Source organism: Apaloderma vittatum, unplaced genomic scaffold, assembly GCF_000703405.1.
Source record: "Apaloderma vittatum isolate BGI_N311 unplaced genomic scaffold, ASM70340v1 scaffold21526, whole genome shotgun sequence".
Lineage (NCBI taxonomy): Eukaryota > Metazoa > Chordata > Aves > Trogoniformes > Trogonidae > Apaloderma > Apaloderma vittatum.
In genome coordinates this window covers 23,154-47,649 of record NW_009720344.1, presented here as the reverse complement: position 1 = coordinate 47,649, position 24,496 = coordinate 23,154, and the positions used below count along the sequence as shown (strand labels likewise).

The 24,496-nt window shown below is 40.3% G+C and overlaps 1 protein-coding gene across 1 annotated transcript in view; it reads left to right on the top strand.

The window, feature by feature from the left end:
* The first annotated feature begins 8,177 nt into the window (after positions 1-8,177).
* Positions 8,178-24,496, top strand: part of GUCY2C (guanylate cyclase 2C (heat stable enterotoxin receptor)) — a 39,051-nt gene continuing 22,732 nt past the window's right edge. The window contains exons 1-10 of the mRNA XM_009870994.1: positions 8,178-8,388; positions 8,942-9,054; positions 10,315-10,382; positions 11,702-11,917; positions 14,273-14,394; positions 15,235-15,331; positions 17,958-18,072; positions 19,266-19,401; positions 21,634-21,719; positions 22,148-22,259. Coding sequence (XP_009869296.1) covers positions 8,178-8,388; positions 8,942-9,054; positions 10,315-10,382; positions 11,702-11,917; positions 14,273-14,394; positions 15,235-15,331; positions 17,958-18,072; positions 19,266-19,401; positions 21,634-21,719; positions 22,148-22,259 — 1,276 coding nt within the window. The remainder of the gene's footprint in view (positions 8,389-8,941; positions 9,055-10,314; positions 10,383-11,701; positions 11,918-14,272; positions 14,395-15,234; positions 15,332-17,957; positions 18,073-19,265; positions 19,402-21,633; positions 21,720-22,147; positions 22,260-24,496) is intronic.

The following is a 24,496-nucleotide window of genomic DNA, read 5'->3' as shown; positions in this document are numbered from 1 at the left end:
AGTGAGTTTGCCTGTGATTGTAGTCAAGCAAAATCACATACTTTGCCATTGGAAGGGCTGCTAATTAAAAATTGCACAACTCAACAGGTGGGCCGTGGACTGAATACAGTGTAAAAAATCATCTCCTGACTTGTAGAGGTGCTGCCTGTACATAGTGTGTGAGCAATATAAGTAGGGGGCAAAAATGATAGAATTTGGCAGTATGGCAATTGGTGTGGACTCTCCATGTGCAGGAGTGGTCTGAAACCCATTCAGAGCAGCAGGAATCTCCATTTATATCTAACATTCAGTAAAGTCGATTTTGTAGGACAGATGCAATTTAATCGTGTTTTCTCACTGCCATCAAATTGACAAAAATATTTGTAGTGTGTCTGGTGTAGAAATTCTTATTAAGATGCTGACCAAAATAGGCAGAGATGTTATAATCTTTTCCTTGTATGAAATGCCAAGATGACACTTCATAAATCAAAAACAAGTCAACAAGTTCAGCTACTCTATTAATAATACTAGAAAACTACCACAGTTCTTACCATCACCATTCTATTAGCCAGTGACCTTATCTTGGAGCCTGTGAGCTGTAAAATGATTAATGATCGTGTTTATTCCCACACAGAATTGCTGGGACACGGGGAATTGACTTACACTGATAGCAGCAAAAGGGAAGTCATGCACCTGTGACTAAATACCAAGATAAGCATCAGAGAGTGTAATGAGTGTTTAAATAAAAAATCAGAGAGTGGAAAGTGAGGTCTAAGAAAAGGAGAGGAAGGAGGGGAGGGCAAGGAAAAAAGGGAGAGAAAGAAAAACAAGAAGTGGAAAAAAATCATCATATAACTGAAGCAAGATGTCAGTAAGCGACCCTTGCATTATCAACAATCACATGCTTCAATTCCCATAATGTCTGGGTAAGATCGTGTTTTTTCGGTAATGATGCTTCACCCTGTTCTGCCTCTTGTATCTTTGAAAATGCATCTGACAACATATCAAGATAAATTATATGCAAAAATGAGAGCAACAAAATGCTCCCTGCTAAAGCTACAAAGGCATTCTCCTGAGATGAGTAAATGGAAAACAGTTCCTTTAAAAGCAAGGAACTTGAAGAATATTTGCTTCTTTTTTATGGAGTCATTAACGTCTGAGTCTTATTCTGCCGTAGATAGACCACCATGACATGAAAGGGTGAACTATGTAAGTTGCGGGCAAAGACCAGTCTGCAGAGATGACAGATCATGTGTGTATTTATTCCTCTTCTCAGGTCTCTGTTGTCCAGCTCTAAAAGGCAAACAACAATCATATCAATTAAAGACCTCCAAATAGTGAAAGAAAAATTTGTAATTTTTATCTTTATTTTGGTAGAGGTACCTATTTCTTTAGAGTTCACTGCTGTTTATGTCTGTGATTTTATGGGTTTGTGGGAACTGGACCTTCAGATTTGCCTGATGCTTCCAGCTCCCAACTTGATGTCAGGATTCAGTCAAGTTAAAGGTAAATTACCCAAAGGTAATTTAAAAGCTACCCTTGTATTGGATTTCAGCATCACATTTACGTAAGTTTTGAGAAGTTTATGTATGTAGAACCAAGTGTCAGAACTGAAAATGCAATGCATGATTAGCTGGATCCACACAAACTTAACCAAGCCAGAAAGCCACATCATTGTAAGCGCTGCCTCCCAGAGAATGCAGTTGTGCTGGTCCAGCACATGAGCTGATCTATCTGCACAGTATTCCACTGCCATATGGATTTACAGGATCAAGTTGCACTAGCCTGAAGATCTTATAACTCCATCTGATGACATAGACATGCATAATGTTTAATAAAAAGAGTGAAAGGAAACCGAAGTATGTGTCCAAAGGCATAATTTATTACACACTCGAGTCATTTACCTTTGTAAAGAAAAACAGAACAGATGTTTGGCCCTTACAGATAGCTAACATTTGTCACCTGGCAGAGCTGTATCCTGCTGAGTCCAGAACAGAGGCTAACTCTTATGCTGAAAAGAAAAATATGTCCTGTCGCTCTGGAACAAAGTCCTTTGGAGAAAGAGTACAAATTTAGTTAAGAGGAAAGACTTCTCAATATTAACTTCAGCAGCATAGAGGTTAGGTGGATGAATAATATTGACTTCAAAGTTTGTATGTGTTGGGAAAGGGTTAAAAGGAAGAAGACTTTCTTAATGGAGCTAGATATTTATGATACATCACATATTTATCTTTGTCTTCTGGTGTGTGGCAACATGGATCAATGGGAAGCTGGGGCCACCACCCAAGGTGCTAGTAGCATGATGCAATTCCAATTACAACTTTCCTTATCCTTGTCTGCAGATTTCCTCTTACTAGATTGGTAACTTCTGATGAGAACAGTCAGTGCTTTGCAGTGTAATTCCATTTAAATCTCCGGCAGCAACTATGAAGTCCAAGAACAGACCTAAACTCTTGGTAACCCATGTGGATAGCAATATAATAAGGAGTTCTACTTTATCAAGACCTGTACTATCAGGATCGTGCAACACATGACCTACATATTTGCATGACATTTTATAGGCTTGGTGTTTATCAGTAGATAGCTTCAGTCACAAAGAATAATGCTTGTAAAGTCTATGTTCTTGTGTAGCAATTGAGAAAAAAATAAAGTTCTGAAAAGTCAACATAGCTGCTGTGCAGCTGCTATGCATGTATGCAGTACAGCTAGGTTTGTCACTTACATTATTGTCTTCTAAATCTGGATAGTAGAAATACTGTAAAAATCATTTAAAAGACAGAAAAAAACCCACTTCATGTCCTTGGTCTTCTCTTTAATATTGAAAGGTAAAAAAGACATCTTTGTACTGTGTAGTCTAGACCTATAAGATACTGACATTAAATAAACACAGACATTACAGTACTGTAATGCTTTCTTTTCTGTCTGTATCACATTTGTGATTCCAACTTCTAACAAACTGGGGAAAAAAAGGAAATGGAAACATTTCAAGTTTATTTTTCTTTGTGATTTTCTAAATCTTTTTAAAGACAGAGTAGAAGCGGTTGAAGTCCCAGACAATCAAAATAACGTGGAATCAGGCTTAGTAATAGTGGGTAGAACTTGAAAACAACCTTGTCTGAAGTTTTTCTACATTTATGCTATTGGCTACAGCATATAACATTTCATGCAAAATTCATATTAAAACACTTGTATTTTACAGAAACAATATTGACAACCTCATTTATTCAAAAATATAGACATGGCTGCTGAAACCATGGAAATTTGTAAGTGAGAATTAAATGCATCTGCTGTTCTTATTATTTACATATTTTCAGATTTTTTTAATGTCCTGTTTTCACACTTCCCAATTCTGCAACACTGGAGACTTGCAGTGTCTCTTTGATTTTAATGGAACCTCAGATTCTTGCAGACTATCAAATTTCCTGGCTCTGGAGAAAAATAAAGAAGAATTTACAATTGTGAAACCCACAATTTACAATTTAGTTGCTTTACAATATAGTTGCTTGAAAAAGGATACATTGCTTGAAATTGAAGATGAGATCACAATATGTCTATGCTGTCTTCAGACTCACTAGGACTATTGGTGCCAACTTCCGCATCAGTAGTTTGACTGACTAGAGGCACCTGATACTTTCACGTAAATCTTTGGCTTCCTTGGCTCTTCTGAGTTTTCTGAAAATTTCACTCCATATCTTCTCTGTATTTTCTCCTCTCTGAGTGGTAAAGTGGAAATAATGATTTGTAATTAATTAAAAAATAAATTAGGCTACATGTGTGAAAAGATCCTATAAATGATTGTGATAAAGGTATTGGAAATACAGAGTGCCTAGTTCTGAATATGGTTGCACTTTTGCAATATGACCTGGAAAGGCAAAGGGCCTTTGAGATGCCTAGGTTGGCCTGTTATTCCCAATTTTCAGGACTCTGAGACTCTGTACAAAAAAGAAGACATTGAAATGAGGAAAGCCCTATCATATGGACCATTAAAAAAGGACTGGAAAATGTTCTATAAAGCATAATATTACATAGGCTGAGAGACTTACAGGAACAACTTTCTGGGCTTTTTTACTCTTCTTGTTTCTTTTTTTTCTCTTTGAGTGTCTTTGAATATTCCAGAAGACTGAGAGAACCTCTCAGAGTAGTTTTAGATCAGGAAGTCATGTTGATTACCTGTGTCAAATACACCCTGTAATATCTGGCTGTTTATTATCCAATAAAACAGAGGGCAGAACAAACAAATAGTGCTGTAGAATAAGGCATTAAAAATCACTCTTCACTAAAACCAATGATACAGTTATCCTTTGAGTTGAGTTGATATTTCTAATCTAACACAGATTATAAGAACACCCACAGAGATCTATTATGATATTTTGTAGCCATGCAATGTATGTGCAGGAGTCACAGAATCACTGAATGTCAGGGGTTGGAAGGGACCTCAAAAGATCATCTAATCCAACCCTCCTGCCAAAGCAGGATCACCTACAGTAGGTCACATGGGAGTGCATCCAGGCGGGTTTTGAATGTCTCCAGAGAAGGAGACTTCACAACCTCCCTGGGCAGCCTGTGCCAGTGCTCTGTCACCCTCACAGTGAAAAATCTTTTCCTAATGTTTCTGTTGAGCCTCCTATGCTCCAGCCTGCACTCGTTGCCCCTTGTCCTGTCATTAGACATCCCTGAGAAGAGTCTGGCTCTATCCTCCTGACACTCACCCTTTACATATTTATGAACATTAATGAAGTCACCCCTCAATCTCCACTTCAAGCTAAAGAGACCCAGCTCCTTCAGCCTTTCCTCATAAGGGAGATGTTCCACTCCCTTCATCATCTTTGTGGTTCTGCGCTGGACTCTTTCAAGCAGTTCCCTGTCTCTCTTGAGCTGAGGGGCCCAGAAGTGGACACAATATTACTGATCTTGGTGAGAGACTGAATTTTGTCTTCAGACAAATAAATACAGGGCCTGCCCCTCTGAACCTTCATTGTCCCTGTGTTTCTGAAGGCAGAATAAGTGATAAACTAAGGAGTTTGCATTCAGTCATTCAAGGGGAGACCTACAGCAGCTGTTAATAATGCTAGGATTATAATCATGAGATACTCAAACTGATGTACACATAAGAACTGACCTTTTGGATAGATACTTAGACAAAGTGAAGGTATTTAATGCTGGGGTCTTTTTTACCTTTCTGATAAGATGATAACAGTAGTTGATGCCTTGAAGCCACAGCTAGAAAAAATGCACTGGGGACATCGGTTGTGGTTTCTTAACACCTTATTCCTTAGAAGATGGTTAAACCTTGACTCTTTTAAGAGAGACTAGGTAGTTGTAGAAGACGTGTTTTAAAGGTGTTTTTGAGGTATATTTTATGGCTTATCCTCAGGGTGTCAGGGAGGTTATGTTAGGCAGAATATTCCTGGTGTTTGAATTTCTTGCTCTGCTTCTCCGTGTCATCACATTCTTTCTCAGGGGAGGGCAGAGGCATTTGCAGTCAGGATGCTCCCATTACTTGCAGTTCTTTTCTAAGATGGTATTTCTAATTAAAACTGCAGTTGTCTGTAGAAGTCAAAAAGTGGGTTTTTTCCCCTCTCTCCTATGACACATAATTTGACTTGTAGGTTTCTCAAGTCTATCGCTCCCTAACTAATCTTTGAAATGTGAGGGCTGGTTCATGGTTGGAGAAAAATTACTGAGATAGGGAGGAAAGTGTTCTGAAGATATAAGGAAGATTTTTTTTTGATATCTGGTTGGTTTGTTTCACTCATAACCTCTTGGTTTTATAGACTGCTACAAGTTATGAAAAAATTAGATGAGGTTGGCTGGGATCATTGGAAGCTTAGCTTCATTCTGCAGTCAGGGCACTAGGAATGGACTGGCATTGGTGTTACAGCTCTTCTGTTCCCTGGGGACTAAAGATCCCTCAGGCACAGGCAGCAACAAACACAAATATACAGAAGGTTTGGCTTTTGCTTGTGGCAGGCCCATCAAATTTTGTGCTTTACACATGTGACTCATTTACTTTTCCTTCTCTCCACCCTCATGATCACCTATAGTATCAGAAACTTATGCAAAGCATGGTATTGAGCTGGTTCCAGGGAGCGCTTCCTTCATCCCAGCTGCAGCTTCCTGCCACACTCCCTCTGGCTCCATGTCACCTGGTGCTCAAGGCGTGCTCCAGTCATGGGACTTGACACTGAGAGACTACACACACTGGGCAATTAAAAAGCTGAGAGGTCAACAACTCATTTAAAACATATTCTGGTTGGGCACTCCCTGTGGCACCATGAAGGAAGGAGCAAGGGAGAGAGTAAAAACAAATGCCGTTCTAAGGCTATAGTTGATTTTACCTTTTGTTTTTAAAGGACATTTTTAAGCTGCTGTGAAAACCGAATAAATACAAGATCAGGGAGAACTCAGTGCCATTACATATTCACTGCGTGACCAGCAATACCAAATACTCAATTCTACTTGCACTACCTATGGTGAATTTAATGACAAATCTCTTATTGGCTTATATGAGATAAGTTTCAAGGACTTTGTAAATATCTATAAAATAGGGCAGTGATGAGCAGATGATCTCACCGTGAAAAGCTAAATTCCATTCTCAGTCTGTGGCTCTAGCCAGCTATATTAGTCCAGATGTTTATATGGCAGACTGCTAATTTAAAATTGCTGTATTCCTAATTTTAAATGATGGATTAGACATGCTGAGGTGTTCAAGGTCTGCTTTTAAAAGCTGGCTCATGGTCTCTGCTGTTGGATATAAGGAAGGCTGAAGCAATAACCATTCGGTATTAAAATTGGATCAAGTAAAAAGTCTGCCAACATATCTGAAGTGTATTAAATACCTTTTAAATAGAGGCTTCGAAAGAAAATGTGGAATTGCAGTTCTACTTTATACCAAAAGCACTGTTACTTGCTTTATTGGTGATTATTTTCCTTGTTTGTCTCAAAATTAGTCCAGGAAGGTAATAAAAGTAAACTGTTTTATTATCTAACAGCCTCAGTTCAGTTTTCACAAGAGAAACAGAAACTCCTATAGGAGTGCACAAGCATCCCAAATTCAGACCAGTCACTTTATTTAAATTTGTCTGTTCATTCCTTTTATGTTGGAGTTCTCCTTTGAGCCCAGACTTATCCGTAAGTCTTGTGGGGGTTTTGTGTTCCTTTTGTTCTACCTGCCTTCCATAGACCATTCTCAGGAAAAATACTCAGGAAAGCCCAAAAGCCCTACCCAGGAACAATACCATGGCATGCTTTAGTGCGTGTCTTTTAGGGATGCCATTCATAATTCAGCTTTGGTCCCACAGATCTGAGAACTGATCTTCAGCTTTCCTAATCCTTACCTGATGCAAGAGGTTGCATCATGTAAGTGTGAATATGTTGGGCCCCCATTTGAGGAGACATCTGACAAGGTGGGAATGGGCAATGAGACCTGTGCTGCCTGGGAGAAATGTGGCTGTGGCAGACCTGCGGTGCAATGGTGGGTGAGTACAAGTGGACAAGCTTTATGCTGAGTCTACTCTCTAAATAGAAACGAAAGCTTTGGTCCGGAGGACTGCAAGTCGGATAGCTTTGCTAATAAAAAAAGTGCTGTAATTATAAAATCTAAAGGAATGAAACTGGTGACTAATCACAGAAGAAAATATATCTTCATTGATGAGCCCAGTCAGCTGAGATGGTGTGGAAATGTAACCAGAGATGTAGGGCAATGCAAGCATGAAGTAACCCCCTGTTTTCCTCTAGGCTTTAATGGACCTTGTATTTTATTTCCATTTTAAAGGGTTGCCTTTTCGGTCCTTTTGTCCGCTCCTCTTCCTTCTCTCAGCTCATCTCTTTGATGAAGAGTTAGTGCCCTTATCAGGTAAGGTTTCAGGTAATGCTTCAATTTTATAGCCTCAGCCTTTCCATAAGCAAACATTCACAACAACCTTTAGCCTCTCTCCTTTCCTGAGTTTTGCTATTGCTACTTTTTCACAAACAGAAGTGCCAGCTAGTCTACTGGAGGGGAGGGCAGAGGTGAAGGCAAGGAGAAGGATAGGGAAGTGCCTGAGAGAAGGATTGTACAGTCTGTCTTTGAATATACAGCGTGGAGGTCTCTTTTGTTCTATCCTGGAACAAAACCAATGAAGTGTATCTGAAAGAAAGAGATTTGGAAGAGAAAAAGAAAAGAGAAAACCTACACAATGGGTCTAAACTGAGCAATAATGAAGAAATGGACTTTGGGTCTGGCCCTTCGGCCTTTGTTTTTCTCACTCTGTCTGCTGCAGCAAGTTGGTTCAAATATGTGTAGCAACAACAATTATGTGATCAATGTGATGCTCATGAATTACTCGGACTTACCGTCATCTACTGACAGTTTGAAATTAGCTGCAAGTCAAGCCTTGAAAAAGGTACAAGAAGAAATCCAGACAGAAGGTAAGACAATGGGTGTTGGCTCTCCCTCTCCTGTTGTGATTTCTTGTCAGACTTTGTGTCACAGATTTCTACTCATCTGACTTCCAGCAAACTGCTCCTCTGTTCACCTTATATAGATCTTTTAGAAATAATGACCTCCTTCTGTAAAAACAGAAATGCTCTACAGATGGGTAGAACCATATTTGCTTTTATGATGTCTGGGCAGACTCTTCCTGCATGCTCTTCGGGAGATGTTCAGTTGAGAGTGGGAACATGGGAATTGTTGAAGTGGATCAGACAAGACCAGCAACTCATCTAGTGCACTGGGATGCCCTTACTTCCTATCCTGGCTGGATTAGCCTCTACTTTGAAAGTACTAACACTGAGCAGCAGAAGTCCACACTTAAGCAAATTTTACAGTCTCATCCTATGTAGTGGGGGTTAGGGACTAGCTTTTTGGTGGGAGACATCCTAGCATAACACTGCTCAGACTTGTGTCAGTAGAAGGGCTATACAGTGTATTAATGACTGTCTGCAACTCATGATGCTATTTAATTTCATGTCTGTGTTCCAGGACAAAATATTACAGTCAATGCCACCTTCCACAATTTCACATCATCATTCTATGTCTCACGAGGCTGTCGTACCAGCACCTGTGAAGGTTTGGAGCTCATCAAAGAAATTTATGTGAGTAGCAGGCTTCTTTAAGATGATTTCCTTAGAAGACAGGGCTCTTCTCTCCTCATGCGTGTGTGCACTTGTCTCCTTGTCTTCCATTATTAACATGTTCATCATTAACAGTTCCAAATAAACTTGACAGAGAAGTGAAGTTTTTGAAGAAAAGATATTCCTCTAGGTTTTGTGTAGAGAAGCAGGCAAATACTGGAGAGAGACTCTATGAATGCTTCCTGGAGGCTATCTTTAGACATTTGGTGGTAGTGCTGGCTAAAGCAGCCTTCTTCTTGAGGCTCCTTTTCCTGTGCTTAAGTTGTTCTCTTTTTTATATGTGCACAGCTCTTTGTGTGACCACATAGCCAAAACAATCCATTAAAAAAATCCCACAACACTCAAACAGCCCAAGCGGAGAAAAAAAGTCCTCTTCCAACTGGATCAGACCCTGGTCTGGTTCATCATGAGTTTACATAAATACGGAAGAGAGCTGTGCAAGGATGGGAACATGCAAGCAGAGAGGTTATTAAGCTGGCACTGGTACCAAAGAAACGTTTATGGAACTATGCCCAGAGTGCAAAGATGAAGTGCTCAATTCTCACTAGAAATCACAGAAGTCACATGGGAGAAACTATGTGAATATCTTAATATGGGGAAAAGCTTCAGTCAGAATCGGTATCTTATAAGAAGATATATTTTGGTGGATTTTCTCATATCTAATAACTGTCACTTCTGAGCAAAACTTTGTCAATCCAATGTGAATTCTACCAACGTATGAGCACATGCCATAGTATTTCTTAAGAAGCAGTCCCTCACGACTCACAAAGCTACTGCTCACACCTCATTTGGTGGTCATGGAAGGATTTTTTTTCATACAAGCTTCATATGCACAAAACTAATAATTTTTCTGATACACAGTATCCTGCAATTCCAACTCCTCTGTCTTCTTCAAGCGCAAGCACTGCTGGGGTGTGTAGTTTCATATGTACAGTTTTAACAAATGCAACATTTTAATCCTAACTTGCTGTCTGTCTCTTAATGAAGGTCATAATCATACTATTCTGTCTTCTGCCTTTTTCTTAGCTTTTGGTGATTTCTTCCTCCTAGGCTTATTCTCTTAACCTTTCTGTAGATCCTTTGCCACTCTTGTTCTTGCTTTTGTTTGGTAAATTCTGTGCCTCCTTCTCAAACCCTAAAGTTTTCTTCATTCTCCCATTTCCTTCTCTCTGACATTGCTCTGCACTGTCCCTGCTACTGACCCTTTCTCATCCTTTGCAGGATAACGACGCACTTGGCTGTGTCGTCATAGGACCCGCTTGCACTTACGCCACCTACCAAATGGTCTCGTAAGTACCACCACTTCCCCTTAATATTGTGCTCTTGAAGATACGAACTGCTGAGCAAAGTTGTTTTGTGTACCGCAAGCCAGCAGAGACAGTGAGGTTTAGGATGCATCAGACACCTCGAGGTCTACAATCAAGGCGGTAAGACTCTTAGCCACTGTGTTTGGTAGGGAGAAGAAAATCCCCTTCCAAAGCCCATTGATGAAAACCCACTGCTAGGAGGGAAACTTTTCTAACTGCTGACAGTAGGTTGATTGATTGATTAAGGGCTCAAAAGACAACTCTTCAGCAACTGCAGGAGGAAAGAGATGATAGCCTGAGGCATGTCACAATACTTCAGCAACAACAGGGGTCCTTCTGGATGGGTGCTCAGCCATTGTGAGGGGCCTGAGTTATATGTGTCAATCCCCAAACCCCAACCATCTACAGGAAAGAGGGTTTAGATAGAGACCAGCCAGCTCCATCCTAACTCTTTTGCCTAAGGAAGCATTCCTGAAGAATGAACCTCTCTACTATACATGAATCTGTATAATTCTATTCTATATTAAACATTAATATGTTCATTCTCAGATATTAGGAAAAGTGTAAGCTGAATCTGCAGACTTCTAGCATAAATCAATTTAAAACAACCCATCAATTATGATGTGCAAATCCATATTGTTACCCATGTGAATCATGCACCCTTTTTAAACTTCATAGCCTTTTGGTTTTGATGAGAGATACTGGGAAGATTGAGACATTTACCTCAAGTTTTATCTGCTTTTAGCTCTGTATGTTTCTTTGAAAGTCATGACCAGAAGCAAATACAATCCTACTGGTAAATGCGTGTGATTGATTTATAGAAGAATCAAAAGAATAAGTCTTACATACATATAGGACCATGGTAAAATATTATGTAGCGCCAAATGTAACCTATTTTATTCATCACATCTCCTAAATTTATGTTTGCTTTTCTATCTGCTGGATATGGAGCTGCCCAGAATGATGCCAAAGACTTTCATTGACAGCTGGGGAGAATTGGATGGGCCCCTGAGCCTTTGGACTCCTGTCATAGCTTGAGTTGAAATGGTGCATGGTACCCAAAAGGGCACAGGGAACTGGGGGTAGTGAGAGAAGCTGCCTGGATCACTTCAACAGGGTTCTTCTGTGCCGGTACTGACTTAAAATCTGCTTGTGATCTTGAGGAGCTTTCTGTTTCAGGTTCAAATTGCTGAACTTAAGCAGGGCACAAGAGGAAAGGGAGCTGAGGGTGAAAATCACATGGCAGCTGCCTCAGGGTGACAGCAGTCCATTCAGACTTGTCCTCTTGTCTCTCCCTTCAGAGCTGAAACAACACTGAGCCTGCCTCTGATCTCTGTAGGGAGTTTTGGACTGTCATGTGACTACAAAGTAAACCTAACCCGGCTTCTGACTCCAGCCAGGAAAGTGATTGACTTCTTCTATTATTTCTGGACTGAATCTGGGTTGCCATTCAAAACCACAGCCTGGGAATCTGTCTACATTTACAAGAGGGACGATAGCTTGGAGGCATGCTTCTGGTAAGATCTGGATCCACCTGTGACGTGGCTGTTGGTAAATCCTATCTCCATCCCCAGACACAGTTCTTACAAGTTGTCCTTCAAGTCCTACGTTTTGGGAGGTGTCTTAGGGCTGCTGAGGAATGAGAGAAGGAAAAGATGAATGATATCCTTTAGCTGTACTGAATATCTCAATATTTCACTCAGTCTACTTTTAAGTATTCATGGCTTTTCTCACAGACAGCATAGCCCACATGTTGTTGGAAATATCTGTTTTCTGCATCCTTGATGTAAATAGTGTGATACGATGCTCCTCCACCAGGCTCTCCATAGATGCCTTTTTAGGTCAGAGGTCTTATCAAGCTCTTGTAATGTTTCTTTACATTAATGGCTTCAGTCTGTGGGCACTATTGTCACTTCAAAATGCTTCTAAAGTTCAAACTGTAGCTTTCTTGGAACAAAATGACTCCTAATGATTTCAGAGTTTAAGCTATGCTCTCTCCAGTTTGAAGAAAAGGAGACAGTTTTCACTTTGACATCTGAACAGCCTGTGCTTGGTTCTCAAGAATGCTGAGTTTTCTCCTTGCCGAAAATCAAAGACCAGTTCTAGTCAAATAGACTCTTTAATATAATGATATTTATCATTACTCTTCTATTATTGACTCATTTAATTTTCAGCTCATGTGAGTGTTTCCATGCTACTTTGACTTTTTTTTCCCAATTTTGGGACATAAAATGCTGATTAATTAAAAAAAAAATCATCTACTTTCTCCTACTAATTTTATAAATGTAGCTCAAAGACAGCCAAGGATTTGTGGAAATCACTATTATTTACCTTTACAATTAATTACCTGAGGAACCTGCAGCATTTTAAGCAAAATTTATGACTTGGATTCAGAGTGATACACGCATGTACTTACAGAATATTTTGCATACAGAATTAATTTTTTCTGAATTGAAGTGCGTAAAACCTTATCTCCAATTCACCGTTTTGTAGATATTTAGTGACTTTTATTGTTTCCTCCTTTTTTAGTATAGCTAGCAGCTTGATCACTTCTCTGATGCTTTGAAACGTTAGTGCACTTTGCTTATCTCTTACTACAATCCCTTTTTTTTCATGTTTGCAGCTATAATTGCCAATGCATTACACATACTTTAGCTAAATCCCTTTAATCCTGCAGGTTTCATACCTTTAGAGAAGTCAGTGTATGTAAGTTATTTCCCAAGTGTTTCTTACTTTGTCTTCATTCACACTTCTGTATGACTTCAGAATTGTTCAAGCTTCTTTTCTTTAATTAACAAATTCAGAAATCAGAATAAATTTTGTATCTCTGCATATTTTTCATCCTAATATAGTTGTAAAAGTACACCTCATTCTGCTTAAATGAATGTGCCAACTTGAATGTTTTTGAACTAATTAAAAAAATCAATTTTTGCTAAAGCAGAAGTTATACTGTGTGGACTAATTGTTTTCTCCATATATGTATAAAAAATAAGTGAATACCCACAGTGATAGCAAAATCAGGTTATGTCTCAACTTTCCATATGTTCCTGTAAATTAATAGTTAATGATTCTGTTCCTGGAAAAAAAAAAAGCAAAAGATATTTAGTAGTTTATAGGACTGGGATCTCAGTGTTGCTAACATCAAAATTTAAACAGTTTGAAAATAAAGACATTTATTTTGGTTTTCCCTCTGTAACAACTTTATTTCATACAGAATGTCCCTTCTCAGACACATGTTGAGGCAAGAATAGGATTTAGGAGTTGGCTGGTTTTGCTTAATCTTTTAGCTAGCTTTAACTCACTTGGTCATTTTTTTCTCTGTCCTCATTTCCCCCCTTCAGGTTTTAACTGACTCATTAAAGAGGTTTTTTTTGTTGGTTTTTTTTTTTGCTTTTTTCCTTACTTCACTTGTCTCACGGTCAGGGTATATGTGTGTTATCTCAGTTCTTTCTGCAGCTCCCATTTACTCCTTTGAATATGTCACATGTGTCACATGTGTCTTCTAAGATTACCACTGATGTCTTAAAACAACAGAGCTTCTTGTCTCTGCCTCCCAGTTAGCGTCACTCTCATTTCCCCATATCCCTGATCCATTTTCATAATTGTTAATATCTTACTATATCATTGTATTCTCCAAACACATCCTTTGTAGAATTCGGCTCAAATACCTCTGGGTGACTTTCCAAACACTTCTAAGACTTTCATGTCCTGTATTGATTTTCTCTTATTCCTCCAGAAAAAAAAGCTCTCCAAACTGCCTTACAAACACTCTTGTGTGCTGTAATCAGCATATCTATTTTGCATTTTGGCTTGTTTAGGAGAATGTGAGGGGTTTGTAACTTTCTGACAATATCCATGCTCCCTTGTGTCAGGTACATGAATGCGCTAGATGCTGGAATAACACACTTCTCCGAAAAACTGAAGTTCAAAGACATTTTAAGGACTTCGGATCAGTTTAAAAATATTGTGAAAGATCCAAACCGGAAAAGCAATGGTAAGGGGGTGCTGAGGGTTCACTTTCCCCTGCAGGTAAGTTGCTTTTCTGAGAAAATGAAACCTAACTCTTACTTACATTTTAGGGATGTCTGTCCACAGAAATAGTTGAGAAACACAGATACAGATTTCACATGGACGCAAAGATAAAATGGCACAAATTTCCTAGATTCCTCTCTCCATCCCCGTAAAATATGGAGGAATATCTTGGTTCTAGAGAGGTTTTATGATGAATTATCCCATCTAGGCACAAACTGTGTGTTGTGAAAGATTCATAAATCCAGGAATCACAGCTCCTTCTAAGAAGGGCCTTAGCTACTACAAGAGTGCTTCGCTTTCTACCATTCCTGTGTTTGCAGCCCTGGTACATATATGGGCCTCATTTGTGCCATTGAGGGGCACTTTTTCTGTAAGTGATCAATCCAAACTGGAAAAATGAATGAGTAAATACCTCATCTTCTCCTAAGATTAAGCACCTGGCATCAGCAGGCCAAGTGAGTATGCAATGAATAAGTACGCCAATGAAACTATTACTTCAATGCCATTTACCTTAGAAATGTTCATATTCAGTAGCTCATATTGTGTCAGAACTGCTAATGCTTGTTTGAGTGAGATAATGGTATTGCTCTGGTACCATCAGACAGAAAATGGTGCAGGCGTTGAGGCACTTTTTACCACTTTCCCTCAAATATCCCCATCGTACTGCAGAGAGGCTGCAGCTCTGTGCATGGGTCCCAGCGTTGCTCTACTGGCTGCTGCTCAAGCATGAGGGAGAAGGCAAATGTCCTCTTCTGGTCTGTGGCCATTCACCAATCTGTCACTATTTTTGCTCCATCTGTAGTGATCATCATGTGTGGCTCTCCAGATGTCATCGGCAAAGACCTAGGGATGGAGAAAACTGATGAAGATATTGTTATCATCCTGATAGATCTCTTCAAGTAAAGTATCACCTTTGCTTTTCCTCTTTTCTCTGCACTTTGCTGAAGGATAGAGATAATGGGAATAGTCTGCATCGAACTGTTTTGTTGAAGAGATGCTTACCCACAAAATGTTTTCCATTGCCATCTTTTCTCTTGTCTTGCCATTTATCTAAGCTGCTTGTTGTTTAATTTGTGGTACGTCCTCCGTAACATCTCCTTTAGTTCACATAATATTTTTCTAAGGCAGTGAGACAGACGGTAGGGTTAATGTCATCCTGTAGAATCCTGAGTGCAGGAAGCCATGAGAGAGCTATAGATTCTATTGTCAGAATGGTCATGAACTGTTCATATGAGATATTGTACTATTTCATACACTCTGCCCAATCAGACAACTATGTAAATGTGGTTTATAGCATATTTTTCTAGGCTCCACTTATTCCATTTTTAATTGATTTAAAAGCATGGTACAATTGTCTTTTCCACTTTATAAATCTTCCCCTTTATAACTGTCTCTTCAACATCTTTATAACTATATAAATCTAAGTTTTCAGAGATATTTCTTTGTATTCAACCTAAGTTTTCTGTCGTTCAGTTTCACCTTGATATTACTGATTACAAAATCTTTATAGATGAGGACTGATGTAAACTGGCCTTATCAATCGTAGCCTCAAAAGCTTTGTCTCTTTATGAGGATCAAGAGCTGATCTCTGGCCCTTAGCCTAGGTGACACAGCACACATATGGCTAAACGTAGATGCCCAGACTGCCTTTTTGGTACAGCTCCAGTCACTGTAGCAAGTCACAGTCTGGGAGGAAGCTAGTCAGCCTAGACCAAAATCATGGCCAGGACTGTGCTGGCAGCGTACTGGTATGGATGAGCACAAGACAAATGTATGTGCCCACATCTCCATCTTACTGATTTCACTGCTGATGTAACAGAAGAGTTCCAGGCCCTGTGGGACTCCCCAGCTCGCCCATTTAAAGCTGACCTTGAGAGGGCAGGGCTGAGGCACTTTGGATTACTGACTTCAGTCATTTAACCTTTGGGTCCGAACTGGAGCCTATGATTCAAGTTTTAACAGGATCTTCTCTGTTCTGTACACTTTCAGGTTCACCATATGTATTTTTCAGAAGTGCCTCTAAGAGCTATAGACTTGCCACTGCTTTATCCAGGCACTAGAAATCCCCAGCTGCTTTTACTGAGGCAACTGGCCACAATTCCTCTTTCTTTGCAACTGCACAATGGGTTCAACGTACATCGGTGCTTTTACTTACTGGTGTTACATACATAATAGTTTCCTGACAATAGGTGAGGGTCATTAGGGGCTTCTCTGCTGTGATATCCATCCTTCTGGTATACTCAGCTGCCTCAGCCCGTTTTACATCCTGGCTTCCTTAAATTTGCTACCTACCCCTGTTTTTGCTGAGTATCTCAAATCCTGTTTTTAAAGAAGAACACAATACAGACATGTGTTAGATCCAAACTCAAGCTGTAGGAGAAGACAGTAGGCAAGGTCCCATGCTTCTCCAGGAGTCAAATCCCTCAGACAAAGTAATGGATTTTCTTCAACTCAGGGCCTTCTGGCAGCAACGACACCAGCACAGTGTCAGGGAAGATGGGATGCTGTAGGATTATCCAGTCTGGTGGAGTCTAATGAAGTTGACTTTTCACCTGGCTAGTTCAGTTCAAGCCTGAATGAAAAGCAATTTGAAATTCTTCAGGGTGAAAAGTGCAATGTACAAGTCAGAAGGTTCAGAGAAAGGCTCTGATGGCCCTGGAGCAGAGTCTGTGGTCTCCAAAAATTCTTAACACCATATTGACTGAAAAAATAAAAGGTGAATCAAGCATGGATAATGAGAGAAAGCTCACACAGTATGGTTTTTTGTTTAATCTATCTAGCTATTGCAATGACAGATGCTACCACTTGACACTAATATCTATTACTAAAGTCCTCTGTAACATGTGAATCCAGTGGCTGCCAGTCTGTGAAACACTTCCAGATGGCCTGTCAGAGTGAAACCAAAGATACCTGAAAGCTACAACCTTTTCTGCTTGTTTTAGCATAGTTTTCAAGTTCACATAGTTTCCTCTGATTTTCGTAGCTCACTGAATTAAACAAATAAATTGATAAGCTACTCTCTGCACCTCTCCGGTTGTTTCATGCTCTCCTGTTAAATGCTTTTATTGCAAATCCTGCTGTGATCAATTCCAGCAGGAAATATCAAAATTAGAGGAACATGCAAAAAAGTGCTGAAGAGGTCAGAAACATGCACAATAACATGAAGAAACTGCAGAGAGCAGTACTATGGACTCCAAGAAGAGACTCGGTTTTAATAAACTCCTGCTTGACAGAAGAGAAAATAAACAGGACAGAAATCAAGCAGTTGCAATAATAACAGTAATTCACCGCAACCTTTGAGTTTCACATTCTCGATCTCTTTGATATTACCTTTTAATATAGTTAAGCTCAGAAGCTGGCATCAGGGACTAAACAACATAGAGTTTTGCCCATGATGAAATTTTATTTGTAGAACTACTCTTTTAACCTGTTAAATAACTGTGCCACTGGGGAGAGTTATTCTGTCATGGTCACCACTGCCCCTGTTGCTGACTGTTTGTGGGGTTCTTGTGCTTTGCTTTACAGTAACACATACTTCAGGGACAATATCTCAGCCCATTACATGCAGAATGTGCTTGTTCTGACTCTGCCACCAGATAATTACAGCTTGAATACCATGAAGACTGTGGATGCCCCGCTGGTAACCACACTATTTTATATCTGATTATTGCATTCAATTAATTCATATTCATGTAGTATGAAATGAAAATTAAAAATGCAGCTGCAATCATCCCCCATCATGCTTCTATGCTGATATTTTCTTACTGTATCACAGGATGACATTTTATCCTGCTGTAATGATGTAAAATATCATAAGGCAAACATGCAGGGTCTCATATTCCTGCTTTGCAAAGTTCAACTCAAGCTTTAAATTTTGTATGCTAGTGTCATGTTCACAGGGTGTGAGGGAGATTTGCAGGTACATAGTCTTCCCCATGCCCACTTCTGAGTGGTTGACAATCTTAGATGTAGCTGCAAAGCATCACTGAAGGAAGATCTATAGATGTAACTGAGATGTGAGAATGGAAAGTTCAGAATAATTGTTGACTGATGTTTTTATGTGCAGATATGTATAAGCAGTGGCAATGATTGCTGTTTCCGTCCGGGGACTTTCCAGTTAAACTTCAAAAATGGGAACTTTTTTTTTTTTCTGTAGGAAATATGTATTTTTTTTAATTTCCTGAAAAGCAGAAACTATGCACACCCTGTATCTGCTCCGTGAAACTGGTACTCCTGCCATCTGCCCAGGAACCAGACTCTACACATAAGAGTTCCTCCCAGGTTTTGGGTTTGAGCTCCAGCTCTCTATCAAGCAGCCTGAAGCTTCTGGCTGGATTACAGGGCCTCCAGATTCTCCAGCCTGGGCTCAACACTTTTTGGGTACTAGCTCTATGGCATGGTGCTGGAAATACTGGCACAGCTCCTTACCCCTGAGGTATGGCCATCTGGAAGCCCAGACTTGGTGGCACCACCCTGGATTATCTGTACAGAAAGTCTAATCCAAAACCATTGCTGAACAGACCTGCCCAGAACCTGCAATGGAGGATTTCTTGAATCCTTTGCACGAGGATCATCATGCCATAGCTTTATATTGGCCTTTTTTAAAGTTTTCAGCACCTCCTCGTCTTTGTATACCAAAACCAGAATTTGTTTAGTTTTATGTTTCCAAGTGAGAATGCTGATGTGGCATTGTCCATCTACTAACTTTGTGTCCAGCAGATTTGGGTCTTTCATCCTTGAGTTTTTGCCAGATAGAGACCACCAAACATACTGCAGCTTTAAAGGAGAAACATGAACTCTCAAGTTGCTGATTTTCTTTTTCTCCTATTCTAGATGGAAGATGACTTTGTCATTGGCTATTTTAATGCAGTCTTGCTGTTTGGACATATACTGAAGAAATTTATCGTATCCCAGAATCCTGTATCACATCTCAGTTTCATCAATGCATCTCGAAATATCACTTTTGAAGGTAAAAAAAATACAGTCCTGTGCAGGATTCACTAAATTGATGAAGGGAAGAACATTTGTTTTTCAGCACTCTTAGGATAAGTGACTTTTACACTAAACAAATCCAAGCCCTTCAATGAGCTTTATTCCCAATCTTTTTATTTTTCTGTATTTTTTGCCAAGGATATTATCTTCAGTATTAGCAGAAGCACCACTTAGCAGTCATATGGAATCACCTCAGTGCATGCAAGACAGAAGAGGCAGAAGGTCAAAATGATGATAATTTGAAACACTGGAATTAGCAACAGACTGTTTGAGGACCAGACTACTTTCTAGGCTGCTTTGAAGTACAAAGCACATTTAAAGAATAGTGCTGCCTAATGAGGGGTAGATGAAGGCAGAGACACAGAGCTTCCCAGCCAGCAGAGATGGAGGACAGGTATGAGGAGCTGCCGCTGGTGTCATTCTTTGGACAAAAAGTTGAGCTCTGTGTGTGGAGACTATCTGGAGGATGAGAAAGGAGCTGGAAGACTGAGGCACATAGGTGGGTTTCAAAGTCCATACTTCCTCAAGAGGCAACCTGGCATTCAGATTGTTAATTCACAACACTGGCATTTCTAAGCTTTCCTCAAATGTCTAGTCTTGACTTGAGGCCAGTATATGTGAAATATGATTGATGTTAAAAATGGCTCTAAAGTCCACTTAGCTAAGCTTTAATGAAATAGTTTCAACATTTTTCCAGCTTACAAAGCTATCGTAAGCCTGGGTGCCTGCAGTGTGAGGTTAAGACAGCTGGCAGTGGGTTGGGTCTTATAAGTTAGCTTTCTTGTTCATCTCACAGGTTGTCTGGCACCAGCGGGCTTTTGGAGGCCACAGGCTTCAAATCACAGAGTTTGATCATTAGGAAAAGACAGAGGCAAGACTTACACAATGAAGTGATAATATTACCTCTCTGGGAGCAAAGTCCCAGCTGTCATTTCACATCAGCGATCTGTGCGAAAAAATGACAACAAAAAGCTTTGTGATTATATCCCATCTGCTTTCAGCAAGCACATGTGTAGAAGTTTCCTAGATTCTCCTATTGTGGCATAACAGGTTTTGGGCTATTTTTTTGCATTAGTCATGGTATCCCAGACCCAGCAAAATATAATTTATTAATTCCTCCCAGAGACAGGAACCTTTTTTGAATAGCAGTAAACTCATCTCTTCAGTTTCACTCAAAATTTGAAAGATAAGTTGCACAACCTCTTTTATTTATATGAAATGAAACTTGCACTGTAATGCTCCACATTAGTTATAGGTTTAGTTTTAAAAAAAATCTTAAAAGTGAAAGATTGAACCACCTTCATTCTTTCTTATATTTGAAGCTGGTAGATTAGGGACTTCATATAATAATTATTTTGATATTAATAAGATGGACTGTGAAAAACTTCGCATCAAGTTTTGAGGTGAAATGGAAGACAGTAATTCTCAAACTCAAATAATGATAATGCTCAGCTTTAGGAAAAATAAAATAAGTCATCAGCAACAGCAGCAAAAGAGCAATCTGAAGCTGGTCAGAAAGACTCTCTTGAAAAAAGAAGGGAAAAAAAAAGAAGGTGAGACTTTCAGGAGTGGGGGTATTGGCTAAGCTTGTGCTCTTGTTGAAATGACTGACTTCATGAGACCAAAGTCAAGCCACACTGAGGGACTTAGGAAGCTCCACCTTAAAATCCTTGGAATGTGCTACACAGGCAATTTCTTAATCTGCACATTTGTTGACATACAGAGGCAGGAAGTTAAAGAGAAAAAGAACCTAGTTAAAATAATATTATTAGAGCCAAGCAGGTAGCCCTCGAAAGAATAAGGGGAATAAAAGTATCTCTATATTTCCTTTCTAGCTGACAGATTCAAACTGCAGGTGGAAACAGGCAATTTTCCTTTTCACTTCTAAAATGGTCCTTTCAAGGGAGGTTACTCTGACATTCTTGGTATGCTGAAGAAACCTGACAAATATATTTTTCTATAGCTAAAGGGAGACTTTCCTCTTCAGTGCAGTCAGATCAGCACCTTTTATTGGATTTTGTAGAGAAAATGTAGTGTGCTATAAAGGGAGAAGTAGTGCCACAATAAGCTGATATGTGTTCTAGCACGTACATGAAGAAGGAAAATATCCCAAGCATCAGAATCCCTTTTATTTATCCCATTCTTGCTGCCATATATTTGTGTTTTGAGGAGAAGCACAAGCCCTCTGACTAATTCCTTGTGTCTGCAGGTGTACTGGGTCCTGTGACTCTAGATGAATTTGGAGACATTGATAGAAATTTGACCCTGATGTACACATCACAGACTGAAAATCATGTACGTATGACCAGGGAGCAACTGTCTGACCTTATATATGAAAGAAGAAACAAAATGCCCTGTACGATTGCATAAGAATGATGAAAATAACTACAGCAGAAGTGGTGGCATGCCAAGGCATGCTGTGCATGCCAGGAGGGGGTCATGAGAGGTGTGCTGGAGACTGACATGATTGATGTCATCTGGTGATTCAGTAAGTGAAGTGCAGCTGGTATTTTGGGGGACTAATAAATTTCTTTTCTGAGAGAAGAGAGGAATGGGGAACAACATGGCAGCCAAGCATATGGCTAAGCCGTGGAATGCACCACTGTAGCAGAAAGACCAAGAATTTATCTGAGTTTGGACAATTATTAACAATAGTTTGAAGTAAAGGATGAAAGAGGGAGAGCACAGCTGCTGACTGTATTTCTTCCCTCCTAAACCCATAGTACAAACCTCTTCTGTATTTCAACACTCAAAAGAATGAGACACACGCGGTGACTACCAGTCCGGATTTTGTATGGAAGAACAACAAGCTGCCCAGTGATACTCCAGACACTGGTGAGACATCCGTTAAACCTACCTCTTCTTTGAAGACAAGTCACACATTCCTAAGATCCACCTGCTGTGCTACCCAGCACCCTGCCTTCACCCTGCCCCCAGCCAGTGATGCCAGGAGCTCGAGTGAAACAGCATCTTTCCTTCCCCTGTCTCAGCCCCTTATGTTCTCTGCACCCAGCCCAGTTCTAAACCTGCATTTCTGTTTAGGTGCTACTAAGTCTCTCATAGTCTCCATACTGTACTAGTGGTTATGGGGAATACCATGGTGTGTTTTGGAAGAGGTCACCCCCAAACATACAATATTCACTAGAAGAAGGAAGTGGTGTGAATTACTTCAAAGACTGTTCAAGAAAATCGACAGAGTTAAGGCTATGACGAGTTATCTGACCCTGCCTTTCTGTATCACTGATGCAGTGTGGTGGCTTCTGCTTGCCCCTTTATCCTTGTTGTAGGGAGCTGTGCAGATTCAGGGTACTTCTCTGGAGGGGTCTCTTAGAAGAGCTGTCTCTTTGTAGAAAGACAATGGTAAACTACGTTATTGGTCTATCTACACCCAAACTTTAAATCTGAAATTGCAGAAATCACCATCTCTTTTTCTTTTGAGTTTTTGGTGACTCCTGGATAGAATGGGTGAACCCCATTGTTATTCAGCATAGTGGAGTACAGCCTTGTCAGTCTGATCAGATCAGGATTGTTTCCCCATTTAGACTGCTGCCACATGGTGACTGACAATGGAAAGGCATATGCTTCAGGGTATGACATGCAGGATAAAAATTACTGCAGTGGTAGTGGTTGCAAGGGTTAGTGCACAGCAAGCTAGTGTTCACCTAAGTCATTCCCATCAGTAAGTGTCCAAAGGTGCCACTGTTAAAGGTCTCTGCTGTTAAAGGTCTGGCCAAAGGCCTCCATTAGTTTGCTGTACTGCTTACCTCCATCAGGGAATAGGCAGAGAGAGAACGGGAGAGGTGCCTGAGGACTAGAAGAAAGCCAATATCACTCCAGTCTTCAAAAAGGGCAAGAAGGAGGACCCAGGCAACTAAAGACGAGTCAGCCTCACCTCTGTCCCTGGAAAGGTGATGGAGCAGCTTATTCTGAAGGCCATCTCTAACCAAATGAAAGAAAAGAAGGTTATCAGGAGTAGCCAACATAGATTTACTAAGGGGAAATCCTGCATGACTAATCTGATATCCTTCTATGAAGACGTGACCAAATAGGTAGATGAAGGGAGAGTAGTGGATGTCATATACCTTGACTTCAGTAAGGCTTTTGATACTGCCTCCCATAACATCCTCATAGAAAAACTCAAGAAATGTGGGATAGATGATTGGACTGTGAGGTGGATTGTTAACTGGCTCAACAGTAGAGTTCACAGAGTTGTAATCAGTAGCACAGAGCCAAGTTGGAGGCTTGTGCCCCCAGGGATCAGCATTGCATCCAGTTTTGTTCAATATCTTCATCAATGACCTGGATGAGGGGATAGAGTGTACCCTCAGCAAGTTTGCTGATGATACAAAACTAGGGGGGAGTGGCTGACACACCAGAAGGCTATGCTGCCATCCAATGAGATCTGGACAGGCTGGAGAGCTGGGTGAAGGGGAACCTCATGAAGTTCAATAAGGACAAGTGTAGAGTCCTGCATCAGGGGAAACACCAGGCACCAGTACAGATTAGGGGCTGACCTGCTGGAAAGCAGCCCCATGGAAAAAGACCTTGGAGTCCTAGTGGACAGTAAGTTGTACACATGCCCGTGTGGCCAAGACGGCCAATGGGATCCTGGGATGCATTAGGAAAAGTGTGTCCAGCAGGTCTAGGGAGGTTCTCCTCCCCCTCTGCTCTGCCCTGGTGAGACCACACCTGAAATCCTGTGTCCAGTCTTGGGCTCCCCAATTGAAGAGACACAGGGACCTACTGGAGAGAGTCCAGCTGAGAGCTACAAGGATGATTAAGGAACTTGAACATCTCTCCTGTGAAGAGAGACTGAGAGAACTGGGGCTGTTTAGTCTTGAAAGGAGATGGCTGAGAGGGGATCTTCTTAATATATATAAATACCTGAGGAGTAGGGGTCAAGAGGAAGGTGCCAATCTCTTCACAGTGGTGCCCAGTAATAAGACAAGGAATAATGGGTGCAAGCTAGAACATAGGAAGTTCCACCTCAACATAAGGAGAAACTTCTTTACTGTGAGGGTGACGGAGCACTGGCACAAGCTGCCAGTTGTGAAGGTTGTGAAGTCTCTTTC